The following is a 21017-nucleotide window of genomic DNA, read 5'->3' on the forward strand; positions in this document are numbered from 1 at the left end:
TAACTAGTTTACAATTATCGATTTATATAAGTTCATCATTATCTAAAACTTCATCTTCTAAATAACTCATTGATTGACAAGCCTTATATTCATCGATAACATTGACCACACTTTCTCTACATTCATTAAAGAGGTCTAGCACACGCAATCTTTCTTCTTTATCATTTGATTCTGTGTAGTAATTTACATAGGCTTCCCTTTTAGCCAAAAGATCAAACTGTTTGACCGTTTTACTAAACACATGGGCTATTGACGTATTATTGGAGATTTGGATTCCATTCAAATTCTTATTCTTTTGTTGTGGTTTATCACCATTTATAAATGGTGACTTTTGGCAATTAACAACATGTATTGAAGACGAGGTCCAAGGCACAAATTCTACTCTCTGTTGGGCTCGGATAGTCCCCTTTCGTATTTCAGATTGGTTCAAATTATTACCGATCAAGTAATTTAGCATGGAAATATACTTTATAGGCTCGTTGACTTTGTTCATTTTGTATCGATCATTCAATAATTCTAGGATGATGTCATATTCATTCAAGTTAGTAAAATTATACTTGGATATTTTTTGGTCAAAGTTTGATAAATTTGCAAATGGTGCAATTGATGCAGTCAAAAATTTCAAATCTGGAGATGGAACTAGGGTTGACAAGATCGATTCGTTCGAACTATACATATATGTGGGAAATCTTAATGGGTTAGAAATACTAGCCAGTACAAAAGAAATCAATTTATTGGCACTTTCAAATGCACTATTACTCCTATTATTCAATGTATCATTCGAAATTGATGACGAAATACCAAATAAAGAATTTTCAATACTGTTAAGTGCGTCATTATCAAAAACAAATGTCCCGTCACTGAAATCAATTAATCTTTTCAACGTCAACAAAGTATTATAAGGTTGCACCACCACATCCGACGTTTTATCATTCGACGGAAATATCAGGAAAGTATTTATCAATTTTTTACTTCCATATCTGTCATTTAATAACTCAAGCAATAATGAGCCCACTCCGGACCCAGTACCACCAGCAACACTATGCATTAATTGGAACGTAGATAAATTTTCACATTTATCACATTCTCGATCTATCAAATTTATCAATTCTTCTTGATACTGCAAACCATATGAATATCCATATTGCCAATTGTTAGCAGCACCATTCCCTTGTTCACTGAGATGAATATTCCTTGGATTGAACATAGGCATCTCATTAGTACATTTATTTATAACAGATGGTTCTAAATCTATAAGTATTGATCTTGGAGTGTATTTATTGGAACTTGATAATGTAAAAAATAGGTCAGGTCTATCTTGTCTATCCGTTTTATGGGACTGGTTCCCTTCACTTTCAAACCCTAATTCTTCATGCGGATTGGATAATATAGTTCCGTCTGGCGATATTCCATGTTCTGTAGCTAATTGATTCCAATATTGAAGACCTACTTGATTACCACATTGACCTGCTTGAAAGGTAATTGTCTCACTATTCGAATATGTTAGTATTTGTTATATCATCTACTTGTTCGAATTTCACTCGAATATACATACCCAGGCATATTTGGACGCTTGTCTTCGACTATTTAACTTCCTTTGATTAAACATCTATAAGTATCACAACGCGTTAATCAAAACAAATATCATTGGGTCACGTGATAGATTTGTACTTTTTGTTTGGTATGGCCGTATTTATGGCTGCCATAGTCAAGGCAAAAGAACATAGTGACTACTTAGGACATGGATCAACTAATAGGTTATTCAATCAAATTGTTCGGTATCTCGAAAGGCTTGAATTCTAAGTTCAAAAAAAAGTGGACGAGACAGGAATCGAACCAGTGACCTTCTGCTTGCAAGGCAGACGCGCTACCAACTACGCCACACGCCCTTAACTTTTAGTTTGTAAGCGAGCACAGGTCGTCATATATCGAACATATGTAAGTGTTTCCAAATAAAAGTCCTTGATGATAATTATTGAGAAATACAAGAAGTTCCAAATAAGAAGTTGGCAATAGTTTTGGAGAAACATAGTTGAGCTATAAATACAGTTAGTTTCCGTTAAGTCTCGAGAAAGTAATTTAGAAAAGTGGAACTTTATATGGTAAAATCTCTCGTCACCATCTTACCTCGTTCTTAATTCTAATATAGATGCATATGAAAAAAATGTGAAACTCATATTTCTAAAATCTAGGAAAATCGAAGTCATATTTTGTTATTTGTTAATCTTATTGAATAGATGAAAATTAATATTTTATTAAAAATTACAGAAAAGTGCGATATTTTTGAAAAAACATATATTATTAGATTTACTGAACCATAACTAGAGGGATAACGAAAACTTTGAAAAACGTGCTAACGCAGAAAGAAGAAAACAAGCAGAACCAATTTAAATTGTTAGTCATTGCTCAATAAGGTTGACCAGCAACAGTAGAAAGCTCTTCCGAACAGAAAAAAACAGCTCCACCTTTAAAATAATGAAGAGTATTAATATGGCAAATAAATATAAATCCGAATAGCATGACTGAGACACAGTAATTTAAAAACGTTTGGGTAGTAATAAAAGTTAAATTTTTGGATGGTTATCCATATTGGAATGTACAATGTTAAATCTAGTAGTAAGATCTCTTTCTCTTCTTACAGGTTGGGTTAGTGCTTCCACCAGTAGAAGTAGAAGTAGAAGTACCACTAGTTGGGGTTGTACCAGAAGTTTCAGAACCAACATCAGAACTTACAGTAGCGGTAGCATTATCACCATCACACTTATTGAAAGCAGCAGCCAAAGCATTAACTGTAACAGTCTTCAAGGTGTCAAGAGTGAAGAATTGCTTGAATAAGGATGGAACTAATCCGGAATCTTTGATAGCATCGACTAATTCACCTAAAGTGATGGCCTTTTGGTCGATCATTTCCTTGATTAAATCAGCACCGAATGATAAGAATTCCTTGTTGACAATTAATTCTTCAACAACTTGAGTACCTAAACCAGATTTCTTTAATGATTCCATTAATTCAGTAAGAACTGAGTTGTCATCTTCGCTGTCTGGAATTTGAGAAGCAGTAGTTAATGCCCTTTCTTCAAGAGATTCTCTCTTGCTACTACCAATGTTAGAAATCTTGTCCTTAATCTTGTCGAATAAGTCACCGATGTATGAACCAGCTAATTTGTAAATTTCACCGTAAAAGTTACAGTCGTTGATAAGATCCTCAATAACTTGAGCGGCCAAACCTGAATTGTTCAATGAAGTGAATAAAGTAGTCAAGTTAATGGTACCATTCTTAATAAGAGAAATGATAGTCTTCTTGACAATTGGAGCGAAGAAATCATCGGTAACGAAGTATAAAAGAATCTTTGAAGAAAGATCAGTATCCTTAATGTAACCTAAAACAGTGGTGACAATTGGATAATCTCTTTCAGCCAATGCATAAGATGGACTAGTTTCTCTCTTAGCATTATAGTCATTCAATAAAGCAATGGCCTTTCCGATGTTTTCAGCATCCCTCTTGGTAAGACTGGTGGTGGTTGGGGTACCGGCTGGAGCAGCGTTAATGGATGCAGTTAATGCTAAGATCAATGCGGCGGAGGTAGTAGATAATTTCATTATGAAGCGAGTAGTGTTCAGTTATCCCAAAAGTTTATTTCCTGTTCTGAAAATTAAAGTTCTTTGAATAAGGCTTTTAAATTTTGTTAATCTCGACAACTTTTCTTCCATATTTATATCAAGTTGCACTGGGAATAAAATTTACAAGCTTTCTTACAATTTCACATTCTATTACTATAATAAGTGTTTACGAAAACGGTAAATCTATTTATTGCCTAATCTAGGCACTGTTTCGAAATTATCGTATAATTCTATAATGGCCTAAATCTATGAGGTGCAAAAAATTTCCCGATTCGGTAAACAAATAAAGTTGACCATTTAACGAAATAGGAAATTAAAATTTAATATTGAATTGAGAAGGACACGACCAAACATAATTTTCGCTTCCCCGAATTTGCAGCAGGTTGAAATTACTTGAATAGGGAATGCTTAATACGATTTAATATTAAATTTGACAATTCTATTAGACCAGGGTTTATTCTTTGTTCAAATATTTATCTCCACTTGGGTTATGTGACAATGTGGTTTAATTCAATGTTTGATTGTTTTTTTTTGTCTTAGTCGGTTTTATCAGTCTACAATAGGGTTGCAGTCGTTTAGCCCATTCGAATTTAGGCTAGGAGCAAAAGCATACAGGATTTGAAAATAAGCCTACCAAATATACTATTATACAGACTATATCGTAAATTGGATCCCTTGATATGAATATTTACAAGGTAGCAGAACCCTGAAAAGCTATCCCAGCTAAATAGTAGTATACTGTGACTATATAGATGTAACGCGTAGTAGCTAATAGTGTGTTTGCAATATAAGATTTATATACAATTATGCAAGGGAGAAATTAAAAATGAATGTGAACGTGAACCAGTAAGGGGTGGAATTAGGAATGGCATAAGTGAGGAATGTTGCACTGGAGTCAATTTAGTTTTGTAGCAGAATGAATATTTCCAATCCAAGAATTATAGAGAGTGAATGTGAACGTGAATAAAAAAAGGATTTTTAATAAATCGGAGCTTTTAATTGACCGTACTTTAAACTTCTAGATACAGATGACGTCGTAACCAAGGCTGTATTAGACTTCCATGAAGGATAAGCATTCCAGAGGTTCGAGAGAGTTTGCATAATGAAAGGTTTTGTAATTTTAGCTACTAATTGAATAATAAGTAGTATTATCTTCAATCTTTTGAAAAAGTGGCTGTCGGCTATAATTGAAATTTCAAGTAGGGGTCGATGATTCTAAGAGGACGATGTATTTGTAATTTAGCCCTTAAACAATGTTCAAGTATAAACAAAGGCATACCTTTAGGACTACAAGCACGACACTAAAATACTTATTGAAAGAACAAAAAATTTAAATCTCATTTGTTTCCATATCCACGCCTATAAAGTTAACGGTCAAATACATAGTTACCAGGAGTATATTATATTGATAAATAGGTTCTACACCACTAACGTTAAAGTGTAGTGTGATTTGTTCAATTTTTGCATTGAATCATTTATTGTAGTATTCTTTTCAGAAGTAAATTTCGAAACGATGGATGTAATTATAAAAGTCAATTCATCCATGTTGAGCGAATGTATACTATCAGATTCTAAACCCTTCAGGTATTGTGATTTGTGAATCTTCAAGCAAGCTGTTTGATGAATACTGAATGTTCCATGATTATCAGCCAAATGTATTAATGTAGCGATCTCATTAGGTGATTGAAGACTTTTACCCATCCATGGTCTGTTCTGTATCAATTCATTTTTAGGGTCCAATTCCATTTTATATGTATCCATATTATCAGTCAATGACGGTTGACCAGCATCCAACAGGAATAAAGAATAAGTATATTTTTGCTTTGGATATTTGTTAGTTAAAATCCACCTAAAGTTTCCTTCGTCATTTCCAATTTTCGGCATATCACCAAGGCGAGCTTTGCGATGGTTAAATAGATAAGTCTGGAAGTTTTTGGACGAGTCTTGAAGATCTGGATCGAACTTGAATGTATATTTATAATGTTTCTTACCGGAACTTTTATAAGCAGTACAGAATGTATATCTGTCAATGTTTTTATTAAATAGTCTATTCGACTCCCTAGGTACAGGTATGAATTTATCAATAGTGAAGAACTTCTTAACACCAAATCTTTTTGTTTTGCAGAACTTCACCTCAAGCAACGGCATCGCCAGTCCATTGTACTGTTTCTGTAAAATCAGATTATATTCTTCGCAACCCTCTGGTAAATCTTTTAGTCTTTCATAGCATTTTCAGATGGAAAGATGATTAAATCCTTACCTAGGTTGAAAGTGTAGATTACAATAGTTCTATAATGTGATTCATTTATTTCTTTTGTGTTTATATGTGCAAAGTCGGCCTTATCCATTCTGATACAATCTGATGATTCTTAGGGACAATTATTAGATCTCAACTCAATGGGTCCTATCAAACTTATATATAAATGCAGGAGTCAGCGCGCATAATGACATCATGACACTATTATCTGCATTCTCCTCGTTATTGCAACATTACTTGCTTTTTTAATTATTCTATTTTTATAAAAAAACAACCTCTTGTTCATGAAAACCTTCATATTGTTTTGGAATTATCTGATTGAACACATAAAGCTACGTAGAATTTTTACATTTCCTTCTCTTTGGATCAGCGCTCGCTGGCCTGGAACCTCTCTCACCCTGACTATAATCTGAATACCCAAAATCAATAAAATATACCTTGTCTTGTGAATAAAGAGTATTCCATTCGCAAATATCCCCATGAATTATTCTAGACTTTTGAATGATTTCCAATTGCACTTTGCCTTTTTCATATGCCCTTTTATCTCTGGACAAATCAAAGACATTTACAATTAATTGGTCCGGGGTATCGATTCGAAAAAAAAGACTTTAAGGGCTACAAGTGTTAGTGGATTTGAGCATATTCGATGCACTTTGGGTACTCATGCTAGCTATCGAGTCGAATTTTCAAATGCAGAGATTTCAAGTTCTAGGCTGTGACATGCTTACCCATACTGATGAAGTTTTATTCAGGGATGTGTATTAAAATCCGGTAAATAAGTGTTATTTAATCTATACAATCGAACAAAGCTACGTTTATCATACGTATCCTTGAATGGTTAATAGATCACCTGCATTTGCTAAAGCATGATCAGAGGATCTACCTAAATCCTCAAAATATTTAAATATTACTGAATTGGTTATGAAAATCAATTCATCCAGGGTCACAGAATGTATGCTTTCTGATTCCAAATTCCTACGATCTTTTCGGATCTTGATATCAAGCCTTGCGGTCCTTTGAATTGAATACGATACACGGCTATTGTTTAAATGGATTAGATTTGCAAGTACATGAGGTGAACAAAGGTCCAGGTACTCTTCTGGCAGTAATGCTAGATACTCGTTTTGAGGGTCCCACCCCATATTTTTAGTGTCCAACTCCATATTTGTAGTGTCCATGTTATCAACCATCGAAGGTTGGCCAGCATCCAACATACATAGAGTATACGTGTAAGGCAGAACCTTTTCTCTATCGGTACGAGCCCATCTAAACCGTTCATTAATATTTCCCGTCTTCGGTATATCAGATATGCGGCATTTGCGATGGAAGAATAAGTACATTTCGAAGTTTTCAGACGAGTTCTGAGGATTTGGTTCGAATTTGAATGTGTACTTGTCATACTTCATACCAGAATCCTTTAAAACTGTACAGAATTTATACTTATCTTTGTTTTTATCAAATAATTTCTTAGCACCGGGAGGTGGTGGAGAGAACTTGTTTATAGTCAAGAATTTGCTACCAAACTTACTCCTTTTGTGGAATTTCACTTCAAGTAGCGGCATAGCTAAGCCCTGTTGTTGCCTCTGCAAATACAGATCAAAATTGTCCGATTTTTTAGATATTTTATTTGCCTGTTTATATTCATCAATAGCTTCATCAGACGTAAATATGATTAGGTCTTTACCGGGATTGTAATTGCAAATTGCAATTCTTTTAGTATTTGGATCTTTTTTTTCGATGAACGCATCTTTGCCTTCTTCCGTAATATCATTATCTAATTTCCCACTATTAGCCCCAAAATGTGACATTATGAAGGATTGGTTATAACCAATACTTCCAGGGTCTATTGGAAATGTATGATTTATATAGGAATTTGAAAAATAACGTGACGAAGACTGCATTTCTCGAAGTGCTGCTCGACTTACGAATATTGTGGTTAGGTGCGACAGTTCCATGAAATGCATGACAAGAATATGGAGCCTTCTATTATTCACAGCCATGTATTCATCTGATTAGTCATGCCATACAAATAGTAATTAACTGCAGGTTGGGCAACGTATTTGCTAACACAAGAGGTTTTATTCAGGAGAAGACAAAACAGGTTATATGCTTTGAACCACTAGTCAGCTACTAGCCAACTAGATTTACATGTTAAACGCATCGTAAAAAAAAGGTTGAAATAAGCCCAGACTTAGCTTCAGTTGTTTAACTTTTACTTAATTTTATTCATAAGTGGTAACGGGATGCCATTCATAATTCACATTTCTCAGTACACTTCTAGTTTCTTGCTATCAAGTTGCGTGCGCGAATGCAGGAGATTTCGTCTACGTTGTAGGATATTGACAAACTTGAATATAATGGCCTTTTATTCATGAACTGTATATAAAAATGGGGTAGTTTTGGGGAGAAGAGAAATTCACTACATAGCTTCTAAATTCTTTAATACATGCCCCCAGTAGAAAACGACGAACTAGCTAAATTTTGTAAGGCATCCTTATATGTTCTGTTTAATTCTTCAAAATACTTAAATATGACGGAATTGGTTATGAAAAGCAAGTCATCCAGGGTCACAGAATGTATGCTTTCTGATTCCAAATTCCTACGATCTTTTCGGATCTTGATATCAAGCCTTGCGGTCCTTTGAATTGAATATGATGCACGACTGTAACTCAAATGAACTAGATTTGCGAGTACGTGAGGTGAGCCAAGATCCATGTGCTGTTCTGGCGACAATGTTAGAAATTCGTTTTGAGGGTCCAACTCCATATTTGTAGTATCCATGTTATCAACCATTGACGGCTGACCAGCAGCCAACATACATAGAGTATATGTATAAGGCAGAGTTTTATTGCTATCGGTACGAACCCATCTAAACCTTTCGTTAATTTCCCCAGTCTTAGGTATATCTGATATGGGAATTTCGTGATGGAAGAATACGTATGTTTCGAAATTTTCTGACGGGTTTTGAGGATTTGGTTCGAATTTGAAAGTGTACTTGTCATACTTCTCACCAGGATTCTTGAAAATTGTACAGAGTTTAAACTTATCTTTGCCTTTATCGAATAATTTTTGTGCGTCGGGAGGTGGTGGAGTGAACTTGCTTATAGTGAAGAGTTTGCTACTACCGAATTTACTCCTCTTGTGGAACTTCATTTCAAGCAACGGCATAGCTAAACCCTGACGTTGTTTGTGCAAAAACAGATCAAAATTTTCCGAGGTTTTTGACACTCTTTCCGCCTGCTTGTATTCGTCAAGAGTTTCGTCAGATGTAAATATGATGAGATCTTTACCCAGATTGTAGTTGCAGATTGGAAATCTTTTAGTATTTGGATCTTTTTTTTCTATGAAGGCATCCTTACCTTTTTCCATAACATCATTATATATTCTCACACTATGAGCCAGAGGACGCGACATTGTGAAGTATATTGGTAACTATAATTCTTATTGCTAGGGTCCACTGGATATATAATTTCAAGATAACGTGACCAAACCTTGCATCTTTCGAATAATAGCTCGACTAACGAATCAAGTGGTTAGTGCAATAGTTTCACCAAAACGCATGACGAAAATATGTACGTAGATACATAAATTGTAACCTTCTATTATTCCTTACATGCAAATAACAAAGTCCCGATGGCTTAGAAGCATTTTCGAGGAGGAACTTTCTACCATCATAGCAATAGAATAAGTTAGTCTCAATCATAAAATTTATTGAAGCGACAAGAATTCTCAGTGTCGACTATAAACAGTATTACGTAGACATTTTGCTCATGTATGCATCTTATAGTCGTAGTTTTCATCATTGGGCTTGAAAATTCTGAATTTGCGGCATTAGAGTGCGAATGAAATAAAATCTGACGCGGATATTAATACTATGAATTAGGTACATTTCAAATGATTTAGACATCAATAAGTTATATGAATAGATAAGCTGACAATTACGGATTTCAATAATTAACAAGTCTACTCCCCGACACCAATTGTATTATGCTAGTCGGTGATATATCATTTTTGTATTATCCGCTAATCGTCTTGATAGGGTTGTATTTGGGGATTTTATTTATTATAAATAAGATTCCTAATATTACTGTCAAGGCATTAGGATGGTTGGCCATTAATCATGTCACTATAGGAACAAATAAGGGTCAAATTTATATACGGAAAGTGAAGTTTAAAATTAATGTATTCAGAAGCAGAAATTCACCATTAAAATTATTCAACCTTGAGTTATATGATATGGAAATAAAGGCAGCCAGATTGGGGTCGGAACTACCCGAGAAGGACCCCTTCCCTGGTGATCATAGTGTTCTTGATTCAGATATTTCAACCATTTTAACATTTTGCATACCGAACCGGTTATACGAAATACTTTTCAGACGGAGAGTGCTCAATCGATTTAACTTACATCTTTATAGAACATCTGTACAGCTTCAAGGAATGGATGACCTGATGAAAGCATTTTTTGATTATGCCAGGCTTGAAAGTATCTTTGGTTTAGAAGAGAAGAGCAGGTTTGTTGTAACGATCATCAATGGTTATGTTCAGAAGAAGGAACAACCCAGCGAATCAAGTCACTTCAAATTTATTAGAAATGTGGAGTTTTGTATAAGTTGTGATACGATTTTAAGTTGCTTGGTTGATGTACCCAACAAATTGTATGTCAAACTAGGAAATTCTGAACTTTCATTGTCATTGGGAAAGATGTCGTTACCCATAGATACATTAATGTTATTCCAAAAGGAATATGGGACGAACAAGAACCGATCAAAACAGCAAAATAAAACCAGCATACTTAAGTTGAGTGAAAACTTCCTTGAAGTTTTCTCAAGTTTAGATATTAAGTTGGAGGATTTTAATGTGACCTACCAAGAGATCAAGGTTCAGGTTTCAAATTTACAAATGCTAATATCAAATAAACATCTTCTACGTTACGATGAGAAAAACCTTATGGATTTACTGTTTTTTTTAACATCTTATAGGCTATTCCATAGAGGTGATAAGTCTGTTGAAATTCCTTCCGCTGCATTTAAATGTACTTTTGAACCGTTGGAATTTCTAGAAACAATTTTACAAATGAAGGATGGATCTACTAACTTGCTGCAAGCAAATAAAAAATTGAATTTTGAGTCATCATTGACTATCACAAAGCCTAGCGTTGATATTTACTATGATCAAATAGGCCTATTATTCCAATCACCGATTCCACATAAAGGTGATAAAAGTAAACTTAAACCCGCGATCAATTATCTTGATATCTTGAGAAATATTCGAAAAGTATCGAATAAGATTCTTATTATTGACACAACTGTTAATTTTCATTTACCGAAGCTTGGTAACAATGAATTCCATAGAGGCTCAATTCTGAATATTATTGTTTCGTGTACCTTATTATCATTTTATCATAAATTTTTCACAAAGAATTTAAAGAAACATCTACATAAGGGATCGGAAGGGCTTCATAAATGCAGTATTGATGGCTATTTTAAACTCAAGTCTTTGAAAATTGACGTAGTTGATAATCTAATTCAATTGTCGAAGGTTAATTTATTGATATCTTACAATATTTTCGAAAAACAGATGTCAATCAAGCTAATTAACAAGGACATTAAACTTAAATCTATTAACGATATTATTTTTCAGTTAGTTCGAAGGTACCGGAACCAAATTATCCTGAACCATAATAAAGCATACGCTTCATTTGATGAAAATATTCAAAGAAGAAGGCTGTCACACCAAATTGAACCCGAAGGTACAAATGAAGAAAACTACTTGGAATTATTCAACATTATACCGTCATTTATTTCATCGTTTAAATTCACCAGTTCGAATATTCAAGCTGATATTGCTTGTAAAGATGGATTGCCGGATCAAATCGTGTTTGATGAACTTCTTCAAGACGAAGTAAATTTAGGTGGTTTTAGAAGAGGAGTTTCTATTAAATTAAGTGACATAGAATTTTCCTATAAGTATTTGAGAGAGGAAATTTCTTCTTCTGTTCGTTCCATTCAATGCTTTACTGTAAGTGAATATGCCAACGAGTTAGACGTGGATTCTGACATTGATGATTACAATTCTAGTGACGTTGATTTCAGTGACATGTCAAGTTTGGATTCAGAGAATTCTATGAATATAGACACAGAAGAGATCAAGAGGGTTAAAAGGGTTTTAAATGTCACTGATGTTTTAATCAGAAATTTCAGTACGGATAAAGAAAGTGAAAAAGAGAGAGATATTAATCATCTCTACCTTCACATTACTGCTATTGATGGCCACTTAGATAATTTCTTAGTATGGTGCTCGTTCTATGCTGTGAGCTTGATCAAATATTTTGCTCCGACTATCCAAAAGGATTACACGAAGGAGGAAATATCAGAAATTAAAGGTCCATCAAGAAAATTGAAACTTGATGTTTTTATCGATTCTGCAGCTGTAATTGCAAGATTACCTAACAAGGTCGATATCCTTTTGGAATTTGATACAGTGAAAATGAAAAACATACTCATTGCAAAAGCTGCAAGCTTTGCTTTTGCTAGACTTTATGTTGTTCATCCGAGTACAAAATTATGGACGAGGCTATTGACTATCAAGGAATCTATATTTAGATACAATAGTATCCTCACTGATGATCAAGGAAAGTTTGAAACTATTGCTGAATGTATTAGATTGAATATCCCACACCAATTCCTATTTTATACGGTGATTGATAATATAATCACTTTCGTTAAATCAGCTAAACAAATTCAGTATAATTTCGACAATTTGTATTCCAAAATTGATGACTTTAAACGTATTATGCCACATGAAAAGCGTACAACTAATATCCCAAAAGTAGTTGTAAAGTCAAAAATTTTTGGTATCACTTTGGAGAATGATTTATTTGAAAATGAACTTTCATATATTTACGAATTAGGATTAATTGAACAAAAAGCAAGGTTGAAAAAACTTAAACTATTCGAAGCAAAAGTGGACAAGATTATAGCAAATACCAAGCCATCGATAGATGATAAGGTTAAATTGACTAATAAAGAACCTACTCGACGTAGATTCGTTTCATCTACTGGTGGTTTTTCATCTAACCCAAAGACAAATAGCCCACTCAGGAAAATGTTTAGTGAATCAGGATTTCATCTGCATTCACATCTGCATTTGCCGTTCAGGGATAAATTTCATAAACAAAGAAATGATGGTTTGTCCAATTTTGAAGAAGATGATCAATCATGGTTGTATACAAATGACCAAGAGGCTAACATAAAAATAAACAATGCAAAAGAAATTCTTGAAAAACAATTTGCAACATCATGGATAAAAAAATATAAAAAGTTTCGTAGCTTTAAAATTAATACTTGGAGTAAAAGAGCCAGTAGTGCTTGGGGTGAGGAACACATTAATCCTAGAATTGCTGAAAAGTTTAATATTTTAAGTTATGCGTCTGGTCCGCATATGATGTGTGGTTACTTTAGGGACGTTGATCTCACTATTGATCAAGCAAGAATATGTGACGTGGACGATTTCATTTATAAATATGGGAAGAAACAACCTCGACTTGATTACTCAATTTTAATACCATTATTTATATCGCTTAAAAGTTCATCTTTGTACGTGATGTTGAGAGATTACCCTTTGCCGCTACTTTCTTTTCCATCGAATAAGAATCCAAATAAACCAACAATCAATTTTTCAGGAAATTTTGTGATTAATGAAAGATTAGTTCAGGCTAGAGATGAAATGAGATTTATTTTTGTACCGTTTTCTCCTGCTGCAGTGGCATCGAATGACGAATCTGATAACTTTTATTCCGTGTTTGTCCCTAGAACTCTTACTCCGGTAAAAGTGATTCTCGATATGCAATGTGATTTAGACACAGATAGGCCATGTATGATAACATGGTGCAAAGCGTATTCAGCTGGACTACTGGCAGCACTGGCTGCATTCGATAAATTTACTAAACCCAAAATTGATTACAGTCCAATTGGTTGGTGGGATAAAATTGCATTATTAGTACACGGAAAAGTTATATTCAATATAGCCAATGAATTATGCCTTCACATGAAAGCATCCACAAGTCCATATGAGCTTATAGGAAGGTCAGCAGGGTTTGTGTTTTGTTGGAAGAACAATGTTAGTTTGAGATTTAATAATAATGGAAAGTGTGAGGAGCTAATAATGTTGGATAGTGATGATTTTGTTCTTGCAATCCCTAGTTATTCATTAGCAGAGAGAAAGTCGTGGAATTTGTTTTATGAACATCATAATATCTATTCAGAAGAAAATGATGCAGACTCGAAAAGGTTTAAAAAGAAAGTGATGCTGTTAACTTCTTCAGATAGAGTTAGATGGGTTTTGGGTGTTGTGTTTGAAAGAAATAAAAATAGGACTAATGATTTATCTGATCAGCAGCCAAGAACATCCACATTTAAAGCTCATTATGACGTTCGTGTAACATCGTCTGACGTGGACTCGTATGAAGACTACCGTTCTGATTATATACATATTGCGCTATCTGTGGTATCGAAATCATCATCAGGAACTAGTTATAATGCAGCATATTTTACACCATTGATATTCCACTACTTCTTTCACTGGTGGGATACGTTGACAAAACACACATCTTTGCCGATCAAAAAGGGACGACTTTTTTCGCAAGAACCAGTTGATATAACACATGTGAAGATGGGAACCCATGTTTTTACGGTTAAATATCAATTGGTTTTTGAACCAATCTCAATATCTCATCTTTATATTCATTCGTCAAGTGGTGAATTAGATCAACAGAATAAAACAGCTTTTACTGGTCTCAAGGGAAAATTCTCAACTTGTGCAATTGATTTACACCAGAGAAAGGAACAGATTAGATACGTTAATGAAAAATTGAATATCAATAATAAGATCTTGCATCTCAAGATGAACGAAGGTGGGGTAAATATAGATGATGCTGACATTAGATTTGTAAATGCAATATTCAATGAGAAGTCAGTCAGAGGATACTTAGCAACGTTTATGAAAGACTCAAATAGTACAGACTCACCTGCCACACCGTCGCTGAAGTCACTGAATGGCGATTTTAATACTTTTAGCGATTGGATTGAAAATGTAGACATATTTGATAATGACAATTCATGGATCGATCCTGCTGATTATGTTGAATTGCATCAAACTGTACAGCCTTCATCTTACCCCAGTATTAGAATAATGCCGTTTTTCTTCAGTCCTAAATTCACGTATTTCAGAGAGTTTTCACTCCACGAGGATGGACCATTCCCATTCGGTAAGGAGAAGTTTCATAATTGTGTAATTGGCTTAGAAAAACCGGAAAGGACGCAAGCGATTTTACTAGGTGAAAGAAAAAAGAACGTTGAAAGGGAGATGCAGATACACGAAGAGCTCCTTCCTGGATTGGAACCTTTAGGTTCATCGGAGGCTCTCAATGATAATATAGAGAGAATTAAAGGAGACATCAAGATATGTAAAGAGAAATTGAACATAATAGAATCGATAAAGGAAAATTTTCCAGATAAGACTGAAAATTCCGATGTTGCAGAAAATCTACCTATTGACTCTCATGAATCAATCGAACCTTCAATTACGAATCATAAATATAATGATTATATGAATGAAACGAATACTGAACATGCACCTGCAAGTGAATTTCACAATAGATTTGTAATTCACAACCCACAATTAAAATGGCACAATGATTTGAGAGATTTATTTATGGAATACATTAAGAGAGTTGGTGATAGAAAATCCCAAGTATACTTCATGAGTAAAAAAGCTGTTGATTTGGCGGAGGCTTTTATTAATACAAGAAGAGACGATGATGAAGCTGAGGATGAAGAAAAATCGAATACGAATGATTCAGCCGAAAAGATATTTAGGAAAGAATACAAAAGTGGCGAAGAAATCATGAAGAATTTCAACCAGCAGCTTAATGAAATTCACAATGAAGATCAAGAAGTAGAGGATAAATATTTGATCAAACTTATACATCCACAGATCCAAATGGTGAGCGAGAAAGATATCAATGCATGTATTTTAGTGACTTCAACAGATGTGGAATTGAGGATAGTTTCAATCAATGTTAAGGGCATGAATGACGTGGTGAGTGAGAATAATGGCGTTGGTAAGTTAGTTGAATCAAGATATGGTGTATCGTTTAAAGATTCACATGTATTTGCGTTCAAAAAATCAGAAGAGTCTATCACCGCTTCTGACGTACCGTATGGCTCTAAATTTTCTGAAGTTAATTGGCCTCCATGGTTGGAAACGGAGACCTGTTACGACAGCGCGTGGGCCAAGGACCAACTAGTTGTAGAGAGAACCTCAATGTCATTTTTGCTAATGAAACCTAACCATTTGGTAGCAAGTGATAGCAAGGCAACAATACAAAATAACGAAATTTCGTTACATGTAACGAAACTAGTTATTACAGCAAACTCTGATCAATACTCCTCTCTTTATTATGTGATTACAGACCTTTTGCTGCAAGTAAACACACGAAGAGATAATTTACTTAACAAGTTAGATAAAATCGTTTCTTTATCAGATATCAAAGAGTTTGATGGGTTGAATATAAGAATTAAGGGGTTGCAGGATAATATAAGGACCTATTTGGATATACTTTTGAAATTGAACCAGAGGAATGTTTTATTGGATATTGAGGAAAAAGAACAATTGAAGACAATGGAAGTTGAATTGGAGAGAATGAATATTGAATTATTTGTTTTAATGAACGGCTTAGGTGTTAAGAGCTCAAAGAATCAGGTAAACAACAAAGAAACATCAAGATTGCTAACAGTCGAGGCGGATCAGATCATTTGGCATCTTTTAAACGAAGATAAGAAACCATTTATTGATTTTGCTTTAGCTAGATGCAGATTCATTAGACTGGATTCAGTCGATGGAGCAAACATGAACTTGGCAGAAGTATTCATGGCTCAAGGATTCAATTTACAGAGCGATGCTATGTATCCAGAACTTTTGACGCCTCATTTAGATTTAAATGAAAATACAATACCTGATAGTAACAGAGAAAAACCTATTTTGAGTACCACATGGAATATGTTGAATCACATTGGTGGCATACCTATTATGCAAGATGCAAAAGTTGAGGTGCAGCCTTTGAAAGTTCAGTTGGATTATCATACTACTAAAAAGCTTTTTGACTACTTGTTTCCTAAAGCTGAGGTCAGTGCTGAAGATGAAAAAGACGATATACTTGAATTTAACGAAGAAATAAAGACTTATGGAGATACTAAAAAGCGTACGACCAATCCGTTCAAGAAACTTATGAAGAAAGAACGCAATCAACTGGTTGAAAGTATTCTCAAGGATTCGGATACCGTTGGATCTAACAATTCTGATTTAGCATCGAGTAGTGCTGTTTCATCATTAGATGATATTATATTCAGAACTGACACTAAAGATAGTTCCACTAAATCGGTCATATCAGATAGGAATTCCACTGATACCAAAAAAGATAATATGGATGATATTTCTATTATTATGAACAGATCTTCCAGGTATGTGTCCATTGTTAACCTTGAAATAGCCAAAGTCCGGCTGTCGATTAGTTTCAGCGCACCAAAACATTTGAGTATCCTCAATGTTCACGATCTAGGGTTAACTATACCAACATTAAGGTATAGGAACAAAATGTGGTCAGCAGAGGAATTTGTACTTAAATTGAAAAAGGATATTATTAAGATTATATTGAATCATACAGGAAAGATCTTGGGTAACAAGTTCAAGCCAACGAAAAAGAAACCCAAGATAGAACCTTTGAAGCAAATATCAAACTACGCCTCATTTCTAACTTTGCAAGATTTGCAGCTGAAAGATGAAGAAGAGTTGGAAGAGCAAACCATGCAACCGGAGGGTCCGAGCCTAAATCTGATTAGAATTGACAACAAGGGTTCTAGGATCAAACCTCAGTTGGATACTATAGTTGATGATAATCCAGAGAAGGGCTCTACTTAGTTACCTTCTTAAGCTTGAATGCCAGACGGTTTGAATTTGAAATGTATAATTAGCTACGCATAAGACCTATTTATTAATTTATAATTTATGTAAGACAGTGTATTATAACATATATAATTTATTTGGAGGGGTTTTGTGTAATATGTTTTTCTTGTTCAAAAGATATTCAGGGTAGACCGGGCAATGTATGAGATGTTTTGTAGCATTATATTCTTGAATTGGTTCAGTAGGATATGGCGTTCTTTGAAACTATACGTGATAAGGCCGTGAGTACAATTAACCAAGTATTGGATAAGAAGAATGTTTCGGGTCTCACAAAAGATCAATTGTTTTGTCATGAAAATCGTTTACCAGGAGATGAATCAATTATAGATGAATCAGCAGTTGAGATTGGAATTAAATCGGAAGAAAGTAAAGATCATTATAAGAATCTACCAATTCCACAAGGTAGAATATACTTGACACAGCACTTTTTAGTGTTTCGTGATGCATTTGATAGAAGGAATTGTTCTTTTTCATTACACTTATCTACGATTAAGAAAGTTGAAAGATTGCCCACAGCATCTTACGGATTTGCATTGGCGATATCTACACATAGTAAATTAAAAATTACATTGTCTCTTATTGGGCTTCGGTCAGAGAGTGAAAAATTCGCCCACAATATGAAATTGGCATTAAAGAAGAACTTATCCAATATTCAGAAGTTACAACCTTTTATTCAAACATGCTACTCTGAATACTTGTTATCCAAGAATAATATATCAGATGAGAAGATTGAAGTAATCCCAGCGGGTGGTCTTGGATTAAAATTCAAGTTTCCAGGTAATGCTAAGGAATCTAGAGATAAATCCAAAATGAAATTATGGTTCGATCTTTTCAGGGTAGATGGAAGGAATTTGTCGCTTATAAAGTCACCTATGTTTTATAGGTTGGTAAGAGTCGGTTTACCCAACAGGTTGAGAGGTGAAATATGGGAATTATGTTGCGGGTCAATGTATTTAAGATTGGCAAATCAAGAAGAATATCAGGAATTGTTGAATAACAATAAGGGAAAGCAATCATTGGCCATCGAAGAAATAGAGAAAGATTTAAACAGATCTTTACCTGAATACGCTGCTTATCAAAGTCCAGAAGGAATTGCAAGGTTGCGTAATGTATTGACGGCATATTCCTGGAAGAATGCGGAAGTAGGATATTGCCAAGCCATGAATATTGTGGTTGCAGCTCTACTTATATTTATGTCAGAAGAACAGGCATTTTGGTGTTTAAATGTTTTGTGTGATAGGATTGTTCCAGGGTATTACTCACGAACAATGTACGGTACACTTTTAGATCAAAGGGTATTCGAATCTTTAGTTCAGGACACAATACCCATGTTATGGGAGCATATTACAAAAAATGATATTCAATTGTCGGTTGTATCTTTACCGTGGTTTCTTTCATTGTATTTAAGCTCTATGCCCTTGGTATTTGCATTCAGAATTCTTGATGTTTTTTTCTTGCAAGGCCCGAAAACATTGTTTCAAGTTGCAATTGCTATATTAAAATTAAACGGTGAAGAATTGTTAAAGACAGAAGATGATGGAACGTTTATCTCAATCTTGAAGAATTATTTTCAAACTTTGGATCAATCGGCGCACCCTGATTCCCCGAATCAAAAATATAGATCGATCACCAAATTTCAGGAATTATTAGTAACAGCATTCAAGGAATTTTCTGTTATAGATGATGATATGATTAACAAACATCGTAGTAAACACAGAGATACAATTTATCAAAATATTTCTACGTTCGTTAAAAGGACCGAATTGAGAAACCTACCAAGGACCAACAATTTTAATCAAGATATATTGGGCATAATTTATGATAGATTCTATTCTATCGTAGAGTCTTATAGCATTACAATGGGTTCGGGATCTAGTACTATGGATTTCAAAGCGTTCAGAAGATTTATGTCGGAAATCTGTGACTGGGTTCAAGACCAAAATGATATGGCACAACATAATGACCTGGATGAAAATAATGAAGAGTTCTTACATAGATTATTTTCCCACTGGTCCTCTGAAGGCGAAGATACTCTCACCTTGTCTGATTTGGTTGATGGTTTAAATAAGTTATATGAACCCGATTTAATGACTTCGATAACGAATTTCTTCCAGTTATATTCCAATGACGATGGAAAAATTGATAGAGAAGGAATTTTACAGATTTCAGAAGACTTGTTGTACCTTACAACACCCTGGAAGGATGGCTTGCTATTGGACCATATAACGGAAGGGGTTATCGAAAATGCAATTGCTGATGAGATTTATAAACAGCAGAAGGAGAATGGAGCCAATTTTAATGAGAATGATATTTCTTTACCAACAGAAGCTAATATAGATAAAGAAAAATTGGAGAACCAACAAATGGAAAGATACTTATCAGCGGCAAGCACCTTTATACAAAGGTCTTTTGAATATGCACAGCCGGAGGATGAAGAATTGCTTATCAAGGATTTGGCAATTGATAATAAAATTTCACATAACGCTGCACTCAATCCTAATACACCTGTTTTCGTTAATTTACCAACATTTAGAATGGTTGTTTTAGCTGATGAAACCTATGAATTATTCTTCAGTAAGACATTGCGAACCTCTATTCACGTATCAAAACCACTTGATTCCAAATTTAGTACCATTCGTAATTTGAGAGACATGTTTGATGGTTTACTAGCTGATGGCAGGAAGGTTGCAAATAAGGTTCGTCGTCGTATGGACTCAGCTGCTACTAGCACTTTGAATAATCCTAACAGTGGTGGTGAGAATGCAACATTGAAGTCAAGCAGCCCAGAAAAGAGTAAAGACGAAGAAGACGAGAGGGATGATGACTTTGGTGTTATTTCTATAGATGAAAAGGATAAAGATATATTATTAGGAGCTGAGGGCCAGGTTTCTGTTGACCCCATAAAGAATTCTCATTCGACTAGCGAAGAATTATCAAAATTCCGGAACGCGGAAGATGTGTCAAAGAAACAAAGTATTGAAAAAGGTGTTAGTGGTAAAGATAAAAATTTGATCGAATTCGAAACCTAGAGTATATATATGTAAATCTTATTTCATGTGCCATTTAGAATACATACACATAAATGAAGCGATAATAAATTGAATATAACATAGTGATA

The 21017-nt window shown here is 34.4% G+C and overlaps 7 protein-coding genes and 1 non-coding gene across 8 annotated transcripts; 2 read left to right on the forward strand and 6 right to left on the reverse strand. All coding sequences in view use genetic code 12, as the record gives it.

The window, feature by feature from the left end:
- Nucleotides 1-22: 22 nt before the first annotated feature.
- Nucleotides 23-1563, reverse strand: DEHA2C07326g (DEHA2C07326p; the record flags this gene model as incomplete). The annotated part of the gene is made up of 2 exons (XM_458001.2): nucleotides 23-1490; nucleotides 1556-1563. The coding sequence occupies 2 exons, from the start codon at nucleotides 1561-1563 to the stop codon at nucleotides 23-25; spliced, it is 1476 nt and encodes a 491-aa protein (XP_458001.2).
- A 253-nt stretch (nucleotides 1564-1816) lies between these two features.
- Nucleotides 1817-1889, reverse strand: DEHA2C07348r. Its single transcript has one exon. It is a non-coding gene; the product is annotated as a tRNA-Ala (tRNA).
- A 721-nt stretch (nucleotides 1890-2610) lies between these two features.
- DEHA2C07370g (DEHA2C07370p) lies at nucleotides 2611-3600 on the reverse strand (the record flags this gene model as incomplete). Its single annotated transcript, XM_458002.1, has 1 exon — nucleotides 2611-3600. One exon carries the CDS (start codon nucleotides 3598-3600, stop codon nucleotides 2611-2613), a length of 990 nt encoding a protein of 329 aa, XP_458002.1.
- A 1440-nt stretch (nucleotides 3601-5040) lies between these two features.
- DEHA2C07392g (DEHA2C07392p) lies at nucleotides 5041-5769 on the reverse strand (the record flags this gene model as incomplete). Its single annotated transcript, XM_458003.1, has 1 exon — nucleotides 5041-5769. The coding sequence occupies one exon, from the start codon at nucleotides 5767-5769 to the stop codon at nucleotides 5041-5043; it is 729 nt and encodes a 242-aa protein (XP_458003.2).
- A 927-nt stretch (nucleotides 5770-6696) lies between these two features.
- Nucleotides 6697-7878, reverse strand: DEHA2C07414g (DEHA2C07414p; the record flags this gene model as incomplete). The annotated part of the gene is made up of 1 exon (XM_458004.1): nucleotides 6697-7878. One exon carries the CDS (start codon nucleotides 7876-7878, stop codon nucleotides 6697-6699), a length of 1182 nt encoding a protein of 393 aa, XP_458004.2.
- Nucleotides 7879-8317: 439 nt separating this feature from the next.
- DEHA2C07436g (DEHA2C07436p) lies at nucleotides 8318-9292 on the reverse strand (the record flags this gene model as incomplete). Its single annotated transcript, XM_458005.1, has 1 exon — nucleotides 8318-9292. The coding sequence occupies one exon, from the start codon at nucleotides 9290-9292 to the stop codon at nucleotides 8318-8320; it is 975 nt and encodes a 324-aa protein (XP_458005.2).
- Nucleotides 9293-9865: 573 nt separating this feature from the next.
- On the forward strand, nucleotides 9866-17854 carry DEHA2C07458g (DEHA2C07458p; the record flags this gene model as incomplete). Its single annotated transcript, XM_458006.1, has 1 exon — nucleotides 9866-17854. One exon carries the CDS (start codon nucleotides 9866-9868, stop codon nucleotides 17852-17854), a length of 7989 nt encoding a protein of 2662 aa, XP_458006.2.
- A 233-nt stretch (nucleotides 17855-18087) lies between these two features.
- On the forward strand, nucleotides 18088-20928 carry DEHA2C07480g (DEHA2C07480p; the record flags this gene model as incomplete). The annotated part of the gene is made up of 1 exon (XM_002770137.1): nucleotides 18088-20928. One exon carries the CDS (start codon nucleotides 18088-18090, stop codon nucleotides 20926-20928), a length of 2841 nt encoding a protein of 946 aa, XP_002770183.1.
- Between the last annotated feature and the right edge of the window lie 89 nt (nucleotides 20929-21017).

This window comes from Debaryomyces hansenii (genome assembly GCF_000006445.2).
Source record: "Debaryomyces hansenii CBS767 chromosome C complete sequence".
Taxonomy (NCBI): domain Eukaryota; kingdom Fungi; phylum Ascomycota; class Pichiomycetes; order Serinales; family Debaryomycetaceae; genus Debaryomyces; species Debaryomyces hansenii.